This window comes from Scleropages formosus, chromosome 23 (genome assembly GCF_900964775.1).
Source record: "Scleropages formosus chromosome 23, fSclFor1.1, whole genome shotgun sequence".
Lineage (NCBI taxonomy): Eukaryota > Metazoa > Chordata > Actinopteri > Osteoglossiformes > Osteoglossidae > Scleropages > Scleropages formosus.
Window position 1 is genome coordinate 6895733 of NC_041828.1, and position 21152 is coordinate 6916884.

The window sequence follows — 21152 nt, forward strand, 5'->3', positions numbered from 1 at the left end:
CGCATGAGGTTTGCTTGTAATTAAGCATTTTGGTATTTTTTCCCCCCTTTCTTTTTTCCTTTACTTCAGAGTAATGTCTTCCTGGTCCCTAAAACAGGATTTGTGTACATAGCGCTGATGTTAGCCTACTAATCCTTACTTAAAAACTGCACAAATCAGCAGCAGTCAGACTTCTGCTACATTAGGTCATAAGTTAATTAACTTTAAATAAAACTGTACATTGTGGTTTTAGCTGGACTACAAGTACATGGATGAACAAACAATAAACCAAAAAGTAATACCCTCTGGTGTCTTTGCACAAGTCTGTTGTCTAACTTCCAGAAGTGTCACTTTATTTTCGATGAGCATTTTCAAAGTGAAAGGGCAGGAGGAATATGTTTGGACCAGTGTTTTGTACCTGAGCTTGGAAATGTTTACAAAGCTCAGTTCCAGTACTGTAGGTGCCTTTCTAAAATGCCATGTTTCCTCTTGATGGTATCAAACTAAGAGATCGGACTGCCTTGGCAGCACTATTGTATTATATTAGTGCAGATGCTTACATTGGCCATTTATACCTATATGGTACACGGCACATGGACCGATTTGGATCTAAACAAAGTTGCACTCAACTTATACATTATAACTCTGACTGCTCAGATATTAGCATAATGCATTTAATTCTACTACAGTGGAATTTCAGTGATGTGCTTAAGTTTGTGTTTCTTCATCTACTCAAACGTGGTGGTCTGTGGATTAACTGAGCTGGACTCTGACACCTTAAGAGTCTCGCAAATGGACACCGACACCGATTCAGCAGCTGACACTTAACTGTTTGGCTTTCCTGCACTGCGATGGTGAATGTGGCAGTAGCCATTTTGGAGGGTCGCTCCTCTTGTGTCGGATATTACAGTGTAAGGTATTCAGTATTAATTACTGCTGAAATCAAAATAGAATGTGTGCTTACAGGGAGGAAGTTTCCAGTCTGTGGAAGGAGTATGATGTAAATTTTGTGTTTGTCATTTAGCAAGTAATTGCATTAAAAATAATCATAGTAATTATGCTATCCGTCACGTTGGCATCCAAATAAATGATCATTTAAGCTTGAAATTAAACCTGCAAGGCTGAAACAAACAATGCCTCCACCAAAATGTTTTTCTTTTCTAGCTCCAGTAAAAAGAAAACGATACACCATTTTGTCAGATTATCAATGTAATAAGGTTTGTCTGTTGATAGTAATCTGTGTCTTTTTTGATTAGGTTTTATTGATTTATCAGTCACTTTACATGGTCAAAGCTTTTACTTTGATAGGTTTACATACACCGAGTCTTTATAAGCTTTTCAAGTCACTCCTTTCTGTCTGAAAATGTCCGCAGCCTTTAGTGATCCTTATTGACCAGGCATCCTATGCTCAAATACTTTTGAACTCCATTCAGAGCTCATTTACAGTAAATCAGTGTATGGAAATACTTCACATATACATTCAGTCATTTAGCAGATACCTTTGCAGAGACACATTGAGATTAATGGCACACTAGTACATAAAACAAGAGTTCATAAATTCTCTGGTTTATGATGAACAAAATTAAGCTTTGCTTCAAATAGGGTACTCTAGAGTATGCAGTCAAATAATGCAGGAGGCTTACAGTTTTAATACTGTTAGGTGGTACAGTAAAGAAATTTTTAAACTGTTCTCTGAAAGACTGTAGTGTAATAAGGGTTGATGAGGCTCAACAGTAGGGTTTTAGGTTAGTGGAAATAATACAAACTTGATGTTTGACTTAGGTTTTCTGGAGTTTTGGTTGAGTTTAATGGCCAAAGTTGGGGTCAAGTTTGTTAGTCCAGGTTTTGGATGGGGGTCTAGGATCGGGGTGAGGCTGATGGTCACGGTTGGATTGAGGTTCATGGTCAGGGTGTCAGGGTTTGGAGGTCTGCTGCCCTGACTCTTTCTATCTTTGCATTGCACAGGTTGTGAGAGCTGGGGCACCCACCTCCCCTAAAAACCCGACCTTCCCTGGACCGATGACCTTTGGCTTAGAGAGGCAAATTTCAGTCGTTTGAAGAATATCGGTAGGTCGGGCAGGAAATCCACATCACCAGCTCTGACCATCCAGTGATGCAGTCCAGGCCGTGCCCTGGAACCTATCAAAATCGAGGCGTAAGGAGGAATAAACTGACAAAATGGACCTTTGAATTTAAAAAAAAAAAAAAGTGTAAATAAAGGTCTCTAAACGAAACGGTTGGAGATAACATAACCTTGGGAACTTTGGGCTCTTGATAGCTTCGTATCTACAGTTTTTTTTCCCTCCCTCAAAAGAGGAAGGGAGTCTTCGCATCAAGAATCGCAAGAACTCTTTTTGTCACTGTGGACTGGTTTGATATCCATCAAATGTTTGGAGGCAAAGACACAGACAAAGAGCTGGTTGGACAGGAGCCTTGCTCGCTTTCCACTGCAGACTAACCCGTGCGTCTTCGCTCTCGGATACCTTTCCCCAAATTTTTCCAGTGTGGCAAAGTCATCTGAGTTCCACGACTCTGCCGGTGCCCGTCTCTCCATCTCTCTGCCAACAGTTGGAATGGAGCACTGTTTCTGCAACAGATGGCCTGATTGGACTGAAGAAGAGCATCTCTTTGTCAGCATCACAGTCGGCCAGGACAGGCCACCTTTTGCAGGTCCGTCTCTCGCTCGCTGCTTTCTGGACCTCGGATGACCCGCTTTTCAAAGAATCCAATCGATGCTATTGACTGAAGTAATGTGTTCCAAACAGTCAGTTTTTATTGCGGTAAAGAATTTAATTTGGGACACTTGAACTTCAGCTCCTGTCCTCCATTTCTTTGTGAACTACGTGGTGTGTGCTTGTCCTTTTGAAGTTCTAGTGGAGTGTTAACAATTGCTCCTCCCTCTGTTCTTCTCATTTCTAGGAAGATGATAGGCAACTATTACAGACCTAATTTTGAAGGAATGTTTATGCATAGCTGTGTTGAGGCATTTAGCAGACATCCTCTCATGCTGTTTCTGACTCCAGAAACCATACGGTAATTTTTGAATTCTGGCAAATTCTTGAAGGACTTAACCCCCCAACACCACTGCCCCCCCCCCCTTCCCTCTTCTCCATTTCTTGTTCTTTCTCCCTCCCTGGTTCCCCTCAGTTTGCGCTGTCAACTGAATTTCTGTCTTGAAGGCTGTCAGGACACATGACAGGCATCATCTGTTGTCCTTGGGGCGCCTTGGACCCCTTCAATTTTATTCTATAAGGGTTAGGACCACAGAAAATTGCTTACATAAAGTTTTAAAAATCCATCAGGCCAAAGGTCTGGCCGTTTTCTTCTCTCCCCCACCCCCACAGTATTTTTGTTGATCCTTTGTAGGATTCACCCTCATGCCCAATCTCCCCTGAAATACACAGCTGTGTGGATTAATGTGTACTGATACTGTTTACAGTGTATGTGATCATATTTAGTCGTATATCAATTCTGAATAACCAAGTAAATGTCATGTTCATACTTTTAGGAAACATCTTTAGGATAATACTGTGTGTGTTTCTGTGCCATTTTATTACTGACATTTTTATTGTGAAGAAGGCAAAAGAATCAAGTCAGTCTTTTCTTTAGACTATGCACCGTTCAAAATGCAGTTACTTATTCTGTATGTATTTATGTATTTATTAATTTATTGATCAGTGCCGCTTTTTTTATTCCTGTTGTTAAATACGTAAATGTTGTATATAAGGTATCATGGGATTTTTTTTCCTGCTCATGCGAGTATGTGAAGTTGCAAGTATAGGCAGGAACACTGTGTACCGCGCGTGGTTTAATAAACTCTTGACTTTTTCACCTTATCGCCTCTGTGATAAATGAGTTTTAATGCACCAATTAATTGTTTTAACTGCACCACTGCAGCGACCCATTGAGCATCTAATGCTTTTTCCTCCCCCATCTTTATTTCCTGCTTGAAACCCAGGGCTCTCGCAAAGCATGGGGGTGGGATAAAATCTGATCTGGGTGCTGCTACGTTGCACCTTTGTGGGGTTTTGGGGTACACAGCAGCACCGGTTTGAAATAAGTTTTTTACGTATGATTTGGTGAACCGTGCATTCATACGCCTCTACAGCATAGCTTCGGTAGGTAGCGTTCCCCATCCCCCAGCTCCACCCCAAAGATCGCACAGTTTCTGTTTCGGCTGAGTTGCACAGATAGAATCGGTGCACCGTGGCAAAACCGTAAATGCCGCTATCCCTCATCCTAGGCGTTAAAATCCAAGGAGACCAAGCAGTTGCTCCACTGCTCCGGTTATATTACAGAATCCAGCTGAGGGCGTGTGGGGGGTTGGAGTGCTTTGGATGGGCGCTAACCTTTCCGAAGATGAGCACATTTCCCATTACTGTTGTGACACAGGATTCTGGAACATGATTTAACGGTGGCATTTTGTTTTGCTGACTCCTCCCTTTCCCCCCCATTAGTGGTGGGCTCCCAGACCTGGGGTGTGTGTGTGGGAGGCCTCAAACCTATTACTGCAACACTTCGTCTGTGTCTTCTCTTGCTCTTCTACGCAGCGTCCTTACGTTTGCTGCCCTGTCCCAGTATCGCTCACCTCACAAACTCGTCTCTCGGTGTCTGTTTCTACCCTGGGGCAAAGTTTCCCAGACTACTCACTCCTTCAGAATGTGATTATTTTCAAGTGAGCTACTAGTAACATCAGAATTGTGCCTAGTGGTTGACTTGGGTCTAGTGTCCCGTGGTTTTAAGATTTTGTGTTTAGGCCTCAGCTGTTTTCAGTTATTGACATTGTTTCGAAAAGGACCAAAGCGAACACAATTCGTGCCACTGATCTCGTGACATCTCCCTTGCATTCTGCACTTGAAGCCCCCGTCATCACCTCCCCCTCATTTTAAAAACGCAGCGCCAGCAAAAGCATCGCTAACCACCGCTCGGCTCCTACTGTCCAGTCTATTCCAGGGTGTTTTTGGCCTGCAAGGCGACTGGCAGCGAATGAGTCTCGTCCACCTTGTTTGGGGACGCAGCGAAGAAGCGACCATTTGGTCTCTCCCTTCGCGGTTGGCCTGTTCGGCAGGTCCATTCATCACACTCCCCCTAGTAAAACAGAGCCTCTTTAATAATGTTGCAACGCCCTAACAGTAAATCAAAAAGGGGGAGGCTCAAAGTCCCGTAATCCACTCCCTGTATAGACAGGCCAGGCCGCAAGCCTCGCCACTCTCTGTCATCCCCTACAGTCGATGCACAGCTGCATTGTGCGCCATTGATCCCGTCACATGGCCCCCTTCCCAGGTAATTACTCAGTAGCCCTTGTGACAAATTCCCACTGCAGTTTTGTTCTGATAGACTCAAGTCTGAGGACAATTGCTGAAGCCTACACTGTTTCCGTAGCTAAACAGCACCTGTCTGCGTCCAGTTGCAGTGGTGTGCCGTGTAAGACCGCACGCTGTCCCTTCATGGGGCTCTTGGCACTTCATGGTCTGTCTTGTGTTCCTTTGTCAGAATGCAGCTCTGCTTAGTGATGAAATTTGAGTTTTAAAGGCTTTACTGATCTGTGGTCGAGCACAGCCGTACCCCAGTTTACAGAACCCCATCCAGGGCCATTTCTGAAGTTCTAAATTGGTCATTCGGTCAGTAAGATGGCTTTCAGGCTGCTGTACGACTGATGTTTCTTGGGAAAACGTCACTGAATGAAGATATACATCTTCAGGTGGAGCAAATAGTAATTGTAGAAGCTTGTACATTAATAAACTTGCACAGTAAAAGACAAAGGGCAAAACCTGGTAGAAAATTGTAAATGTATATCCAGACCAAGCATAAGCAAGGTAAGACAGAAATCACCTTTCATGGCTGTCTGTATAACCCATTTATGAACCATCACTAAGTCTGTATAAACCACTTATTCTTGCTGTGTAACGAAACCTCACTTATGTAGCATAATTAACACACCTAGTTTGCTGCGTCAAATTTCTCGCTTTTTCACTTATGTTTAAGTGAGCAATAATTCAGAAAATTGCAATCCTCTCTTAAAATGCTTCTTCAGTCACATCAGTTCAATGCCAGTATGTATTGTTTTTAAAGAAGGGTGTTAATTTATCATTATCTGTGCTTCAGCGCAACCCACCACCTCCTCTACATATTTATCGCTTGATGTGCGTTTTCTTATCAAAGTTTTAATCTAATTAATGGAGTCGTGGTGAGTTTTGGGCTCGACCCCGAGTGAGGGGGCGCGGTGTTGCTGGACGCTCTGAGGGAGAAAATGGGATGTGAATTCCCAGGAAGGGGTCAACGGAGATCAAACCGTGTCCAGGTCTCCCAGCCTCCTATGGGACTGAGCTTTGAATCAAAAGGAGCGAGAGATGGGACAAGTGTCACAGACAAAAGCAATCAATCGGTCCCCTCATCTCCTCCACCCCCAGCAGTCCCTGTTTTAGCATCTCAGTAAGATTACGTTGAATCAATAAACCTGCTTTTGAGTGATTGGATTGTGTTGCTCAATTTTCCCAATGATTAAAGCGACCCAAATAGGCTGGATAACATCAAGGACCTTGTTGTGACAGGGCGAGGCGAGCGGCCCGCGCCAAGCTGATAGACTATTGGGAAGGAGAGTGTACGCAGGCGCCCTCGCGGCCGCCGCGGCTTCGGAGACGCGCCGCTGGAGCCGGCCCCGCGTTTACCGCCACTTGGTCGAGTTGCCGCGATTCGCTCTCGAGGGTCACGCAGGACAAAGCTGCGAGTCGCTTACGCTGCATGGCTGTTACCTTCCAAAGGTCCTGCAGGGAGGTCAGTGTGCTAGACTACGTGGGATGTGGGTTCGAGTCCTGCTCCTCTGTTCTTTGGCAAGAACTCTGTTTCAGTGCAAGTGGTTCCAGTGGAGGCCCAGCTGGCCAAGTCCAATTGTGGAAAATGTGTATTGTTATATATTTCATGTCTTGATGTTCAATGTCTGCTGATTCCTTTTTTTTTTTTTTTTGCATTTTAAGTTTTACGCACTCGGGGAAGTGTGTCCCTGCTTGCGTCATCTCACACGTTTGGTGTGAAACGTGACCGGAAACGGTTCTGTGTACAGCTGAAGTATTGCGCCCGTTTGTGTCCGTACTAGAAAACAGTTCAGGGTACAGCAAATAAAGAATTTTAAATGAATTTTAGCCGCTTTGTGAAAATTACGAAAAGAAAAAGAACGTGGCCCTCACCATTCTGAACTTCAATTAAAGGCAGTCGTCTCCTCTAGCCTGCATCGTCTGCATCGATGAGCAGTGTCTTAATTCAGAGATGCTTACAGCGATACGCAACAAACATCACAAAAGGTTCATTAAGGCGTAGTAATCAAAGAATTAAACAGCAAATCGTTACGCGGTCTGTTAATAAAGGTGCTGTTCCCCCGCGATTTGGGGGGAGTAGGGGTTAAACTTTGTCCGACGCCGAGGAAGGGGAGCGTCGATCTGACTGGTGCGAAGGCGGCCCCGTTCGTTCAAAGTCAATTTCCCGTCGCGTTCGCCAGTTTCCCGTTAACATTTCAGACCTGTGGGGGCCTGTTTTTCTGCTTCGGCAACATGCTTTCCATCAGTGTCCGCAACATAGCTCTAGTTTTCCTCCCAAAGTTATCGCGACCGTACTCGGCATCATTAACGTCCGTACTCTGATCGCAGCAAATCGAATGTGACCTGCTTCATCGGCATCCCTTTTCCAGACACAAGCGGCTTTTTGAGTCATTTGTTGGATTTTTAAGCACGTTCCGTCAGTCCGGTACAGACGGATCTTCCATGGATAGTCTGGACTGCAATATAATCACGTATCCATCCATTATCAATAACTGCTTTTCCAGTGCAGGCTCGCGGTGCTCCGGAGCCTATCCCTGAAGAATAGGGTGTGAAGCAGGGTACGCCCGGGACGCGACACCGGTCCACCCCAGGGCGTTCACGCACTCGTTCGTTCGTGTAAGTCACCTCTTCACATGAAAAACATGTCTCTAGACAGTGGACAGTCTCTTTTGCTGTGTGGAAGTTCTTTTTTCCCCATCTGTAATCAAAATAAAGCCCTTAAATAAACTTGTTCGTGTGTCAGATCCCAGTCTCGGAAGAAATAAAGCAGCCTGTATGCTAATTTGAGCCGTACACCCATTCATATACAGAGTGGACCATCTTGACCAAAACAGGAAGTGGCTATTTGAGATGATTTTCCCTCTACATCCAAGGGGAAAATTGACTAACGTATTCTTCAGTTGTGGCAGGATCAAGTGGAATCAATACGGAGGGCTTACAAATAATTGGGCGCAGATAATAATGAAATGTGACCACTCCATTGACGAGAGCGTGAAACAAATAGATTAAGTGCGCGCCGCTCTGTACTCCGAAGAGGAGCCCAGCTGCTTCTGATCTGCCGGGAATTATGGGAAGACCTCAGACACGGCTCTTTTGAGTAGCGCATCGCTAATGTCTGTAGCCAAACGGGCAGGAAGCGACGACAGTGCTATGCATACGTCTTTCGCTGCCGTCCTGGGTGCTTTTTCTGCATCCTCTTCTCTTACTTCTCCTTGCTGTTATGTTTTATACAATAACACACTTGATCTCATATTACTCCCCTTGGGCATGACAGTGTCTTCTTAATGTATTGTGGGAGTGTTTGATGTAACCTTTCAGAGCTTGAAATTAATCTCCGTGTCAAGTTTTTTTTTAAAGGTTCTTTGTAGGGAAGACTTTTGGGTACCTTGGTGGAGTGGGAGTTGAGGAGTTTCCTTCATACACCCCAGGACCGTTTTTTACACACGGGCAGGCTGCAAACCCTCCTGGGTTTCCCGGACCCCCAGCGACAGCTGAGCCTGTCATTCTACAGTTAAGTCTTCCCTTCCCCAAAGGCAGACAGCATCACACACACATTTCGATCCTGAGTGACAGCCCTCGGGCCCCTCACTGCACCATCCAGACCGTGGAACTACTTCCTGGTGCTACCGTGCCCTGGATTTAGTGTCTGTCCATTCAGCTGGAGCCACAGGTAGAGTCTCGTGTCGCGAATAACACCGCATCGTACCTGGATTGTAACGCTACTTCAAACATTGTTTACATCTTTCATCTAACTCCTTCTAGAGTTCGTCCAAGTATTGGGGGGGGTAGCATGTGGTCAGCTGATCCAACCACCTTCACTCTCCTGCTCGCTGACTGATAAGCACTCGTAACACTGTGGTCTAGGAGAGCAGCTTGACCATCAGCCGACCTCGCGTTTATCTCATCTCCACTGAAAAATCCAAATCCACTCCTTTCATTATGGCGTAATTAATGAATCACAGACAGGAAATGGGAGCAATGAGTTTTTTTTTTTTTTTAAATGCTGGAACTCGATTGAAGGACACAGGGTTCGCAAGTCGCATCTCCTGAATAATAGATTGATGTTCAATCTTGATGGGTGAAGCTCACGGAAGGCTGTGGTTATATCTCCAGCTCAGATATGCTATTCAATCAGTTTAATGCATTTTATATGTCTGAGTGTCAAGTATTTCATGCTCATGTCAAATTGTATAGACAAAAGCTGCGGAAAACACTTTGTCACAAACAAATGGTGCAGTTTGAATCTGTTTTTGTTTTGTATGTATTTATTTCTGCAGGAGGACAGTGTTATCCAAGAGCACATGGCTTTGCGTTTGAGAACAAATGAACCCTGGGCGAGTAAAGAGCTCTCCGTCCTGGTGCTGGCGACAAGCCGAGCACTGCGCTAACCTCCTGTTGCGATCCTTCTGCAGATGTGACGAATGCCGCCTCTGCTATCACTTCGGCTGCCTGGACCCCCCGCTGAAGAAGTCACCAAAGCAGACGGGGTACGGGTGGATCTGCCAGGAGTGCGACACGTCGTCCTCCAAGGTGAGGGGGTTGGGAAGCTAGCGTGGGATGATGGGAGGGTTATAAACCTGAATACGTTTGCTACTGCAGCACCACACACCTGCGCAGGGGTCATGGTCATGATATTGGAAGATCTCTCACTGCACCTTCCCTTCTGTCAGCTGCCCATCTCCACAGCTGGCTCTCAGACCTACACCTTCTTTCTATCTTTCTGGGCAACGGTTTTCTGCAGCAGTTAAACCGGCCTCCATTAAACTTCTCTACTTTTACTGTAACAGAAGCTCTTAATAATAATAATGCTTTGCGGGTTGATTGGAGACCCTAAGTTGCCTATTGTGTGTATGTGTGCGTTGGCATTCCCTTTACGGTACACCCTCAGTAGCCTAGCCCTCCAGACCACTGCTGTGGATAGTGAGTTAGTGAGAGAGGGAGCTTGAAGAACAGGAGTCTGATAGTATTATTAGTGTGTTATCATTAGTTCTTGTGCTGGAGTTGCATGTCCTTTTGGAAAAATATTACTGTTTGCTTAACAGTCCATTGATTTAAGGGTCAAGGGTGATTGATTTAGGGAGAAGATTTCATTGTAAGGGTCTGAAATGGTACCTTTTCCACTTTTGGAACATTTACATTTATTCATTTAGCAGACACTTTTCTCCAAAGTGACATACATCTCAGAGAAAAATACAAAGACTGCATTACATCAGCAGCAAGAGAGATTTGGATACAGACACGTGATTCTAGAGTACAGACAATTTGTCACATGACGCCATGTGAACCAGTATACATCACATGAGTAGCTGCATAGAGGTTCATCCCTTATTCAACAATTTCTAATCACAAAATGATTAAATATAAACATTTACACATTTATCAAGCGCTTGGGAGACCGGGGGAGAAGTGAGTCTGAAAGAGGTGATTTTTGAGACCTTTCTTAAATGTAGAGAGATTCATTCAGCGTTCTGAGTGAGAGGGGGAGGTCATCGTAGCACATTGGCGCTAGAACAGAAAACCTTTGGTTGTTCAGTCTGAGATAAATGCAGTCATATCAAATACAAGTATCTCCGCAATATTCTCGTGCAAAATAACCTTCCACGCGTGTTGAAACCCTCAAACTGGGCTTATCGTCTCGCTGCGTCTCTTAATTATGGATCAAAGCGACGTGGCGCTCGTTTGAAGTGGCGGAAACTCGCGGACAGAAGAAGAAAGATCCCGTTTATATTCCTGAAATGATCTTGACCAGCCGTGTCGGCCGAGATGTCTCTCGGAGCGCCAGACTGAACACGACAGCCGAGCACATGTGTCTTTTAGCTCTGGAACTGAGGGGGTGGGGGGTGGACATAAATCGTGCTGTCTCCGGCATTGGAACAGGTCTTTCGTTTTCATTTTAATGTTCAGAAAAATGCCAGATTCTGTCACTGGGGCTTTTTGTTTTAATAACATTTCCCTTATTGAATTTACACTGTAATCCAGGCAACGTTTGGCTGCTTCCGAAACCAATTACGTTAATCAACATGGCCCCGTTCGATTCGTCTCTCAAAGGGCAGAGTCCTCTCCAGCTGCCTCTATATGGGGAAAGCGGGTTAATGGATGTTGTGAAAGTGAGCTGAGGACATTAATGCACGTTGCCAGCATTGCAGGGGGCCTTTCTCAAGTCCTCGTGGGAAGACAACACAGTCGAACGGTTTTTAACGAAACCCTTCGGTAACAAAAACGAACACTTTACCTTGTTGGTCTGTTGCATTTTTCTTAATATTGACATTCATTTATGTATCTGTAATTGATTCTTATTAATTAATTTCTTACTAATTTATTGACTTTGAGTTCACCTCGAATATACTTTGTTTGCTCGACACTTGCTGTAAAGGGCATTTACAATCATCTTTATTCGTTTAGCGCACTTTTATCGAAGGCTACATACAACTCAGAAAAAACTAAAATACATTTGACCAACAGGCAAAGAGACATAGATATTAGACACATTATTCTCAAAGTACGACCAGTTTGACTGATGTCACAGTATAAACAAGCATACGTTACATGGGTAGTTGGATATAGAACTGGTAGAGAGTACAAATTTTTAAAAAAGGTAACATCAACGATAACATTACATGAGTAGCGCCATATAGACTGTATAGGAAATTACATTTACATTACATTTATGTATTTAGCAGACACTTTTTTCCAAAGCGACTTCCAATGAGCTCTATGTAGTGTCATCAGCCCACACGTTTTATTCACCGTGGTGACTTACACTGCTAGATACACTACTTACATCAGCAGAACACACACACACACACACACACACACACACTCTCTGTCACTCATACACTATGGGGGAACCTGAACAGCATGTCTTTGGACTGTGGGAGGAAACCAGGGCACCCAGAGGAAACCCACACAGACACGGAGAGAACATGCAAACCTCCATGTCCTCTCATACCACTCAAGTGCTGTGAGACAGCAGCGCTACTCGCTGTGCCACCGTGCAGAAATAAAGAGATATTTCTTGACAACTGATATAATGTAAATGTATGGAGTAGATAGGAAATCTGGAGAAAGGTGAGTCCAAAAGAGAAGTGTTTTGATTTTGGGTTTCTTGTGCTTGGGACTATTAAATGGAAAAAGTGAGAAGACAACTGCAGTCTGGTGGGGCTGGAGCAGGCGATCAGGTCTTGTAGGTATCAGGGAGCTAATCTGTTGATGGTCTTGTAGGCCATAATCAGCATCTTAAACTGGATACGGGGAGCTACAGGCAGCCAGTGGAGAGAGAAGAAGAAGGGAGATACATGGCTGTTCTTAGTTCAAACACAACTCTTTGAGCAACATTCTGTATCTTCTGGAGAGGTTTAATGAAGGATGCTGGGAGGCCAGACAAAAGAGAGTTGCAGTAGTCCAGGCAGGATATCACCGTGGTCTTTGTCAGCTGTTGCGTAGAGTTAGTTGTGAGATAAGAGCAAATCCTGCAGATGTTATACAGGACATATCTGCAGTATTGGGTTATGGCATCAATGTGTTGAGAACCCATGGCTGTAACCTCTGCCATGGTTCATCCTGACACAGCAGGAGAAGTGGCAATGGGCACAGCAGTCAGTAACTCCCAGAAGGACACAGAGATCCCCTTGCTCCCCCATTCTGATCCCACTTCCACCACCATCTTCCATGTAGTTTGCAGTGATGTCTGCTTGAGTGCATAAAAGGAGCCACATGCCCATTTCGACAGTCAGCCAGCAAGCCAGCAGACGGCGTGAGATATGCGATTCCCCCTTTCTCAAACACATCTCCTGCCAGGCAGTCCAGGCATCATCTTGAAGTAACACCTTCCTCCAGCCTGCAGGCCCCAGTCTGAAACCACAACGAAATTACGAAATTAGTTCCTTTTTATATGGACATTTAGCTGTGTGATGAAGATGAATTACAGTGGTTCCCCAGAGCAGATGCAGGAGCTCAGCAGACACTTTACTCATGTCAGGTATTTCTTTTTTTAAAAAAAATTACTCTGAAGTATTATTGACCATTAACTGTTTGAGGATTTCAGCTTTTCCGTACCTTAGAGGTTTGTCAGCATTCACCTTGGTACCAGTAATAGCCCCACATACACAATATTCACCATCCAACCATTTGTGCATTTGGCTGTTGGTCTGCACTTATTTTTTATGAGATGATGAATCATGCTCGCAGTACGCACTACTGTATAAAATGTGGAAAAAATACAGGTGTGAAAAGCCCACCGTGCCAAAATGTTCTGTGACAATCAAAAAAAAAAAAAATTGATATATATAAATATACAGTATACATATATATAGTTCTTTGTTTTGCAATTGTTGTTTGCATGACTGTTTGCGGAGTGGGGTCTGCAGATTGAAGTTTTAGGGGCTAGACAAATCGAGTGAAAGACACAGGATAAAGATGATTTGTTATACTGTGTTTGGTGCTGACAAGAGGAATGAATGAAAGTTAAGTGTTGGTACACATGCACCTGTAATTTCACAGACGCGTTGCCTCCATGGCACTGCCTTTTAATCAAAGTGCAAAAGCATGACTAAATTGTTCACAGCTCGGCCTCGCTCTCAATTGTACAGTTTATTCAACAGTAAAGTGGGGTGCTGGGGGGGCTGGGAGGGGCGCAGCTTAAACGTTTTTCTCATTCCTGGTAAAGGCCTAAATGATCAGTCAGGCGATCATAGCACCTTCTTGTCTGTCTTTTTCAGCGTGTTTCAAATTTATTCATTTCCATTTTAAAGGTCACCGCAAATGGGATTCTGCCTTTGAGACCACAATTATTAAAATGTTGATATTCCGTCTCTTAAAATGATTTATCTGTGTTGTTTTGTTGCGGTTTTTTTTTTTTATTATTATTATTATCGAATAGTTCAATTACTTTCCAAAAAATTAAAAAGTTCTCAGCTTGCAGAGGGAGAGCACTGTCAGCTTGATCGTGATTTTGCAGCTTTATTAGGCAGGAGCTCAGTTCATTACCACGCCCCCCCCCCCCCCCCCCCCCCCCCACAACGCTTAGTCTGCTCCCGTAAGATAAACCTCCTGCGAACGAAGGCCGCGTCCCTCTCTTGTCACCCGAGGCCACACGGAATTGATTCCAGTAATAAAATGACAGCCCCTCCCGTTATATACTGTCGGCCTTTCATTTGGAGAGCGACTCACGCACCCAAGAGGAGCTTGTTTGAGGTTTATTTACGCGCTGTATCCTTTCTGCCTTCTTCAGTGATTAATCATATCCAACACATCTGCTCATGGACCAAGTAGCCGGGAGCGTGAGGGAGGAGTTACATACAGTAAGTGACAGGGGATGGGTTGTTGAGGTTTAAATGCATTTTGCCATGCGATGACATTCAGATTTGTACAGTGACAAATTATATTAACGTTACTGTGGTTGAAACTCCAGAGCAATAATTATTATAATCAGGGGCAGCAGGTGGCATCGTGGTTAGAGCTGTCAAGTTGCAGTTGAAGGGCCCAGGTTCAAATACTGCTCCGGCCGTAATATCTTTGAGTAAGGTACTTACCCTGAATTGATACAGTAAAAAAAAAAAAAAAAAAACCCGAAGTAATTGTTATTCTGAAGAAAAGCATCGACTAAACTGATCATAATTATAATAAATTCAAGTTTTAGTTTCTAAGTCATGTGCAGTGATATTCAATATAAATTCTGCCTATGAACAGTGTGCATAAAATGTGCTTCTTTTCAAGTACACAGGCAGTCACAGTAAATGATAGCACTTTAATTGTAAATAATTAAAACTGACAAGTTCTACGGTGCCCCCCCCCCCCCTTTGAATTTAATCACGTACTGTGGATTTCTCCTAAAGACAATGAAAAATGTTAACAAATTCAACGGTTGGAGTGCGAGTGTCATACTGCAGTCCGTTCTCAGTGACTCTGTGTTCGAAATGTGGAACGCGCTGTAAAAATCTCCAGACTCTCATTAAACCCTTGATTCTAAACATTATTAGGTTCAGTTATTTTTAGGAGACTGATTATGTGTTTCTTTCGGAGTGATTCTTGTGTGTGTAAGTGTTGTTCGGTCTTGGAAGTGTAGAAGTCAGGGTGCACTGCGATGTTATTGCCATTTTACAGTAAAATTACCTTTACAAGCATCGCCATTAATCATAGCACCTCTATAGCTTGACCTGCAAAATAGCGTAATTAAGTAGACTAATTAACTTAATTAACTGTCATACTCTGTTGAGTTTACTGTAGCAAACAAATTGAAGGCAAATAAGAAATCGTTAACTCTTTGATATGAGTATTATGAATATACCTCAAAAGAGATTTTGCTGGAAATAGTATCTTTTCAGTTGTTTCGGGATGTTTAGTATTTTATCAATTTGTTTACGATGAGACGTCTTTTCACGTGTTGTCTTTAAGACGTGTTATTTTTTCTGTTTGAAACGTCCTTCCAGAGCGAAGTCATTGTGAAATAGTGGGGATGTTTGCATATGACCTCAATTATTATTATTATGGACCGTATATGTGTTCTGTAGTGGCTGGTTTGCAGTTCGGCGGCACTTGAGACATCGGTGTTTGCGTTGGGATGAGAGCCACTCACCTGTACGGCTGTCGAAAATGACGGCAATGTTCGGATCAGCGCTTACCCACGGCTTCTGACCCCCGAACCGGTGAGCGATATTAACACAGTCCGTGTTTGTAACTTCGGTAAGTCAGGAGGAAGCTGGGTGATCTAATTAATGTGGCAACCTGCGGAAAATGAAAGGGCTCGCGCCTGGGGGTAACGCTGAAAAGTGAATAACCTCTAGGAGGAGACGGACCCCGCGAAAGCGACCGCGCTATCTCGCAATATGTGGCCAAAGATTAGCCAAGTGTTATATATCATAGGCCCCGGGACTGACTCGCGGCCGCGCCTGACGACAGCGGCCGGAACGTCCTCGGAAGACAGAGGGAAAATCAATGAGCGCAAGTCACCTCCATCGCTTAAACTGGTGGTAGCAGGCGTCCCCGGCACCCCCACCCTGGGGCCAATTTGTGGAGTAAAGGGAGGATTTTTCAGGGTGAATCTGTGTACGTGTCCCAGCTGTCCCATTACTCGGCTGAACGTAGGTTCCATTTCAGCTTTAATAAAACCCAGTGGGGAATTCGCGTGCAGCACGCTCGCACCGTTTCTGCGGGGTCACCATTTGGACGGCTAAGGGAGAAGGGTGCGCTTTGTCAACATGCCTTCTCTCTTGGATCTCTGAGCATCTCTTTGGCTCTTGCCTTAGCTGATGCTTATTTGCTTCACTTTCTTTTTTTCGTTCAAGCTAATGATGGAAAATAACGTTATTGTAATATAAGCCGAGTGGGAGCAATTTAAGTATGTTCTGTTAGCTTTGCTCAAGTCCTCGATGGTCTCTTGCAGTCACTTTACTTTGCCGTTAGAAAGATATGCGTTCGGAGCGCCGAACTGCTGCCGACAGCCTGACGGCGTGATCTCGTTTCGCTCGTGTCGTGATCACGCGTGTTTCGGATGTCCCCCGTAAACACGAGAACATCATCGAATCCCCGAGTGAACCTTAACGTTATTGTGAGATTGAGCTCCCCGGTGGACCAGAAATAATATTGTTGTCTAGGATGATGTTGTGTCCTCGGCGTGCGGCAGGAGACATCTGGCAAAACAGCTGGAGTTCGCCCATTAGTTGGAAAATGAGGGGTTTAACTTTGTCTCGTAATACTCGACTAGCGCTCGCCGGCGGTGAGGACGTAGCCACTGGCTTAGAAGTTACACCTCCGGAGCTTTTACAGATAGGTGGAGCTTAGGGCAGGTGTTTCTGGTATATTTTATGGATCAGTGAGCTTTATGGCTGGTGTTTCCAGTATAGTATGATAAGACTTTCGCAGCAGACGCCCGCTCTTCGGATGACACTCTTTCACCGCGCATCCGTTGGCGATGGACACAGTCTGCTTCTTTCTAGCTGGCTGGTCCGTTGGCGATGGTCCCCAGCCTGCCCGCTTTGTCTTCGACACTGGCGGCAGCGTTATGTCTCTTTCTGCGGTGCCCTCATCTTTTGAGGAGCAGAGATGATGTTCTCTTTGGAAAATGTCCCCAAACATCTAATGGCTACCAGATGTTTTGGCCCGTGTGCAGGATTCTGCTTGTTTTGAACATTTCTGAACGCTTACTTGACTGGAGAGATGAGTGAGCCCCGTTCCGCGTCCTGCCGAAACGTGCGGAATAGAACGTGCCGCCTTCGCAATATTTGTAGGGTTTAAAAAAAATCAGACGCATCAAATGGTTTCGATGGAATTGTTGGAGTGCACCGAAGTCCCACCCGTTCGTCGGGTTACCCTCGGTTTTGGGATGTGTTGTGGACGCCTCCTGCAGGTTACACGTTTTAGCCCATGACTGTGCTGTTTTTGCGTCTTTTCTGGGTACGTAAGGTGAGCTATTTAGTCTGTTTTAGGAAATTATTATTTCGTAGTCAACTGAAATGCGGGGCTGTAGAAAGACTATTTTATATATAAAGACATGATAAAGACCCCAAGAATATTTCAGCACGTACGTTTTAGCTTGTCGCAGACTGTCATTTTAGAGTCGGAATTAATCGGCAAATTAGCTGCTCCTCACAGCCGTGACGCCTTCCGATTGATCGCGATGACACGTGCCGTACCGGCAATTTCTACGAGCCACGGTCAACAGTGGGAATCGACAGCGATTGTTTGTCGGATAGCAGCGTGGAGCTGTCCGCTCGCTGTCCGCTCAAATTAGCCTTGTGTCATAGTCAGGGCTACCCGTCGAACCTCGGCCCGCTGTCTGGCAGTCGTGCGCCAACCTGTCACATAACTTGGGCCACCGTTACGTGCGGAGCTGATTAACAGTACGGTCATTCAGAACTTTTTACTGTGTACATGTAGGCAAAATGTATTATTCGGCTTTCGGTTGTCTGTGTGAATAAATGACGTGTGTGTGTGTGTGTGTGTGTGTGTGTGTCCCCCAATAAACACTACAATCCTATGTTTGGTATAACTCATAAGAGAGGAAAGTGACACAGAAATGCTGCATGGCCAACAGTTAACAGTATAATAGCTGGAGTAAATCTATATACTGTATTTTAAACGTTTTTAAAGGCAACTTTCTGGAGAGTTTGTTGCTACTGCCTAGTAAATACAAAGTAATTAACATAACCAAATTAACATAACAAAAGCTAAAGAGGTCTGTTTAAATGAACAGATTTTTAGAGTGTAGACCTAATTAAAGGAGCCGTTTTTGTACAAGATGTTTAACGCTGGTGGAGACCAGATGTGCTCCGGTTACACAGACGAGCCGACCGCATCGGAGTGTATGAACGGCTTGGCCGTTACGCTTGTTACTTTGCTAATTACTATAGTAAGACGTGGCGCGGTCGACGGCGATGCTGTTGGAGCGCGTGAGTAAAGGGAAGGCGAAGAAATCGCAGAGAAAATGTAAAACGAGGAAAACAAAGGAACAAGAAAAAAAAGTTGTTTTAAATGAATAATTAAAATGATTTACAACTCTCTCTCTTCCCCATTTATTCCCCAGTTTTTAACATTAATAGGAGGGATAAAACTAGAGAGGCCCGCTTGAGAGTCTCCCCGGAGAAGGCAGCGTAGAGCCTGCTGTCAGGCATCAGAGTGCCGCTCTCCCCCTCTGGCGGGGGGGCGGGGGGTCGCGGCGCTCAAGTGTACTTTACGGAGGAGCAAGGAGGGCCTCGGCTCCACGGCTACACCCTGTTGAACATATGCATTCGTGGGAGAGCGTGTCTCATTGATGTAATATATCACGCTAATGGGCGACGGGGGACAGCGGCCTTCTCTGATTGTGAGGACTTCATACATCCCGCTCCTCTGATGGCACGCGCTCACTCCATCGGTCTCCGATCGCAGGGCTGCTCGGAGAGATCCGCCGAGGGAAGAGGCTCATTTTGCATGCCGTCGGCCCGTACGACCCAGACGGGCCCTCCGGCCCACGTTCGCCGGCGTGCCGTCCGTTTCCGGAACGTTCTCAAAGGCCGTCGCTCCGCATCCGTGCACCTAGAACCTCGTACGGAGTCGTGAAAAAGCCACCTGGCCACCTTGCAGACAGGCGACGCTTTACCATGAGTAACAGTCGGTCCGGTTTCATCATAGGGCAGTTTTTCTTTCATATGGCTTTTGAATCGTTTTGTTGAAGGGCTTCGAGAGTTGGCCAGACGGCCGAAGTAGTAGGCAGACTTGTTTGTGCTCGAGAGATTTTTATTTTCTCGTCGGTTAAATTAGAGGTGGAGACGGGTGCCTTTCCGAGCACGCGGTTGCGCGGAGCCCCCGTCCACGTGCTCTTATCAGACGAGAAATAAAGCGCGGCGCGTTTCGCGGCTCGTTTAATGAAGCGCGTCCTCGCCGGTTCCTCCCACTGTCTGCCGCACCTCGCCGAAATGGAAATGCGCTTTCGCAAAAGGCGAGATTAATGAATGCCTTTTGTAATAAATGAAATCAGAATCGCAAATATGCCTGGTCATGAAATTTAATTGTGCTTTCCGGCTACTCGTTTCGTGGAAGCGGAGGCGGTTAAATGTAGCGGGTAACGCCTCGTGACCGGTCAGCGGAGCGGGGCCGCGCTGTCCCGCGCACTCGTGGCTTTTTTTGTCTCGAGCGACGATGGCTTGTAGCTTTCAATCGCACTCAACGCGCACGCAGGCGCGCGCTCGGGAAAAGCCGCGATGCCGTCGTGCGGTTGAATCGAGGCCTTGCTGAGATCCGTGCACCTCGTTGCTGCTGCTCTTTATTCATTTACTGAGCTACAACTGTCAATGTTCTTGGTACAAAGAGAATTTTTTTTTGGGAGGGGGGGGCGGGTGGTCGTGGTGCGCGCCGCTTTTTTTCATTCGGATTGTTTGTCTGGTTGCTGGTAACGGTGTTTCCATTGTTTGACTTTCTGGGGAACACGAAAGCCACACACACACGGCACAGCGGGGCTTGTTAATGGGGGGGAATAATACACCACTTTTCCCTCGCCCACATAAAAGGGCTCTTTCATATACAGTGCAGACAGACACACAAGCAAATACAATAAAACCAGAAAATACGATAAGAAAATAAGTCATACTAATTAGCAACTAATTCTTTGAGGACTGTGCCGGCTTGATAAAGGATGGGAAAGCTTATTAAAAAATAAAAGCGCCATTCCAAATTTTAATTGTTTGTAGTTTTCCTTTTAATCCCACGTTGTGGAGCCGACCGTGCGGCGTGAGTAGGAACTCGGGGGGGGGGGGCGGATCCCGCGCTAAATCATATTACCGCTCAACAGGCCTTTGTTGCCACCTAGGGTTCGAGTCTTGCTCTCGTGCGCCAGCCAGGCAGGGGAGGAGCTCGTCCCCTTAACAAATGCGGAACGTGGCCGGAATGACAGCGTGGCATTTCATTACGGCACGTGCGCGCGCCGCGGCCGAGGGCCGCGCGGGATAGGTACCGCATCGCGAGAGTCTCCGCGCTCCCGAGAGGCCGCTGATGGAGACATCGGACAGAAAGGCGAACTCCGCCCGCTCGTCTGCGCCTCCCTGGAGCGCGGGGGGCGGGGGCGGCTCGGGGAGGAAGGTGCCATCTCGGAGCGCCTCGTGAAAGCAAATGTCAGTCTGTCAGAGGCTGTCAGAGGAGCGCTGATCTAAGGAAGCATGTGTTCTCCTTCCATGGGAAAAATAAAAGATGAAGTGATCTTTCGAGGTGCCGGGATCAAGGTTCCTATCGTTCGAGGCCGCGTCGCTGGTGCGCGCGCACCCCACACGCGCTCTTGAATACGTACGATCACACACCCACCTATAAACATCCATATGTAAACACAAAACACATGTAAACACCCATTGATGAAAGGTTACCGTCACTCTTAAAAGCCCATATAGAAAGGTACAC

General features: G+C 45.6%; 1 protein-coding gene across 3 annotated transcripts in view; it reads left to right on the plus strand.

Annotated features, from left to right (window-relative positions):
* Positions 1 to 21152, plus strand: part of phf14 (PHD finger protein 14) — a 54642-nt gene that overhangs the window by 31202 nt on the left and 2288 nt on the right. For 2 of the 3 annotated variants that reach the window (XM_018754429.2, XM_018754430.2), the window contains exon 17: positions 9704 to 9821. In XM_018754429.2, the coding sequence (XP_018609945.1) occupies positions 9704 to 9821 (118 nt within the window). Of the gene's footprint in view, positions 1 to 1944; positions 3806 to 9703; positions 9822 to 21152 lie in introns of those variants that run through there. The other variant, XM_018754431.2, reaches the window with a different exon arrangement.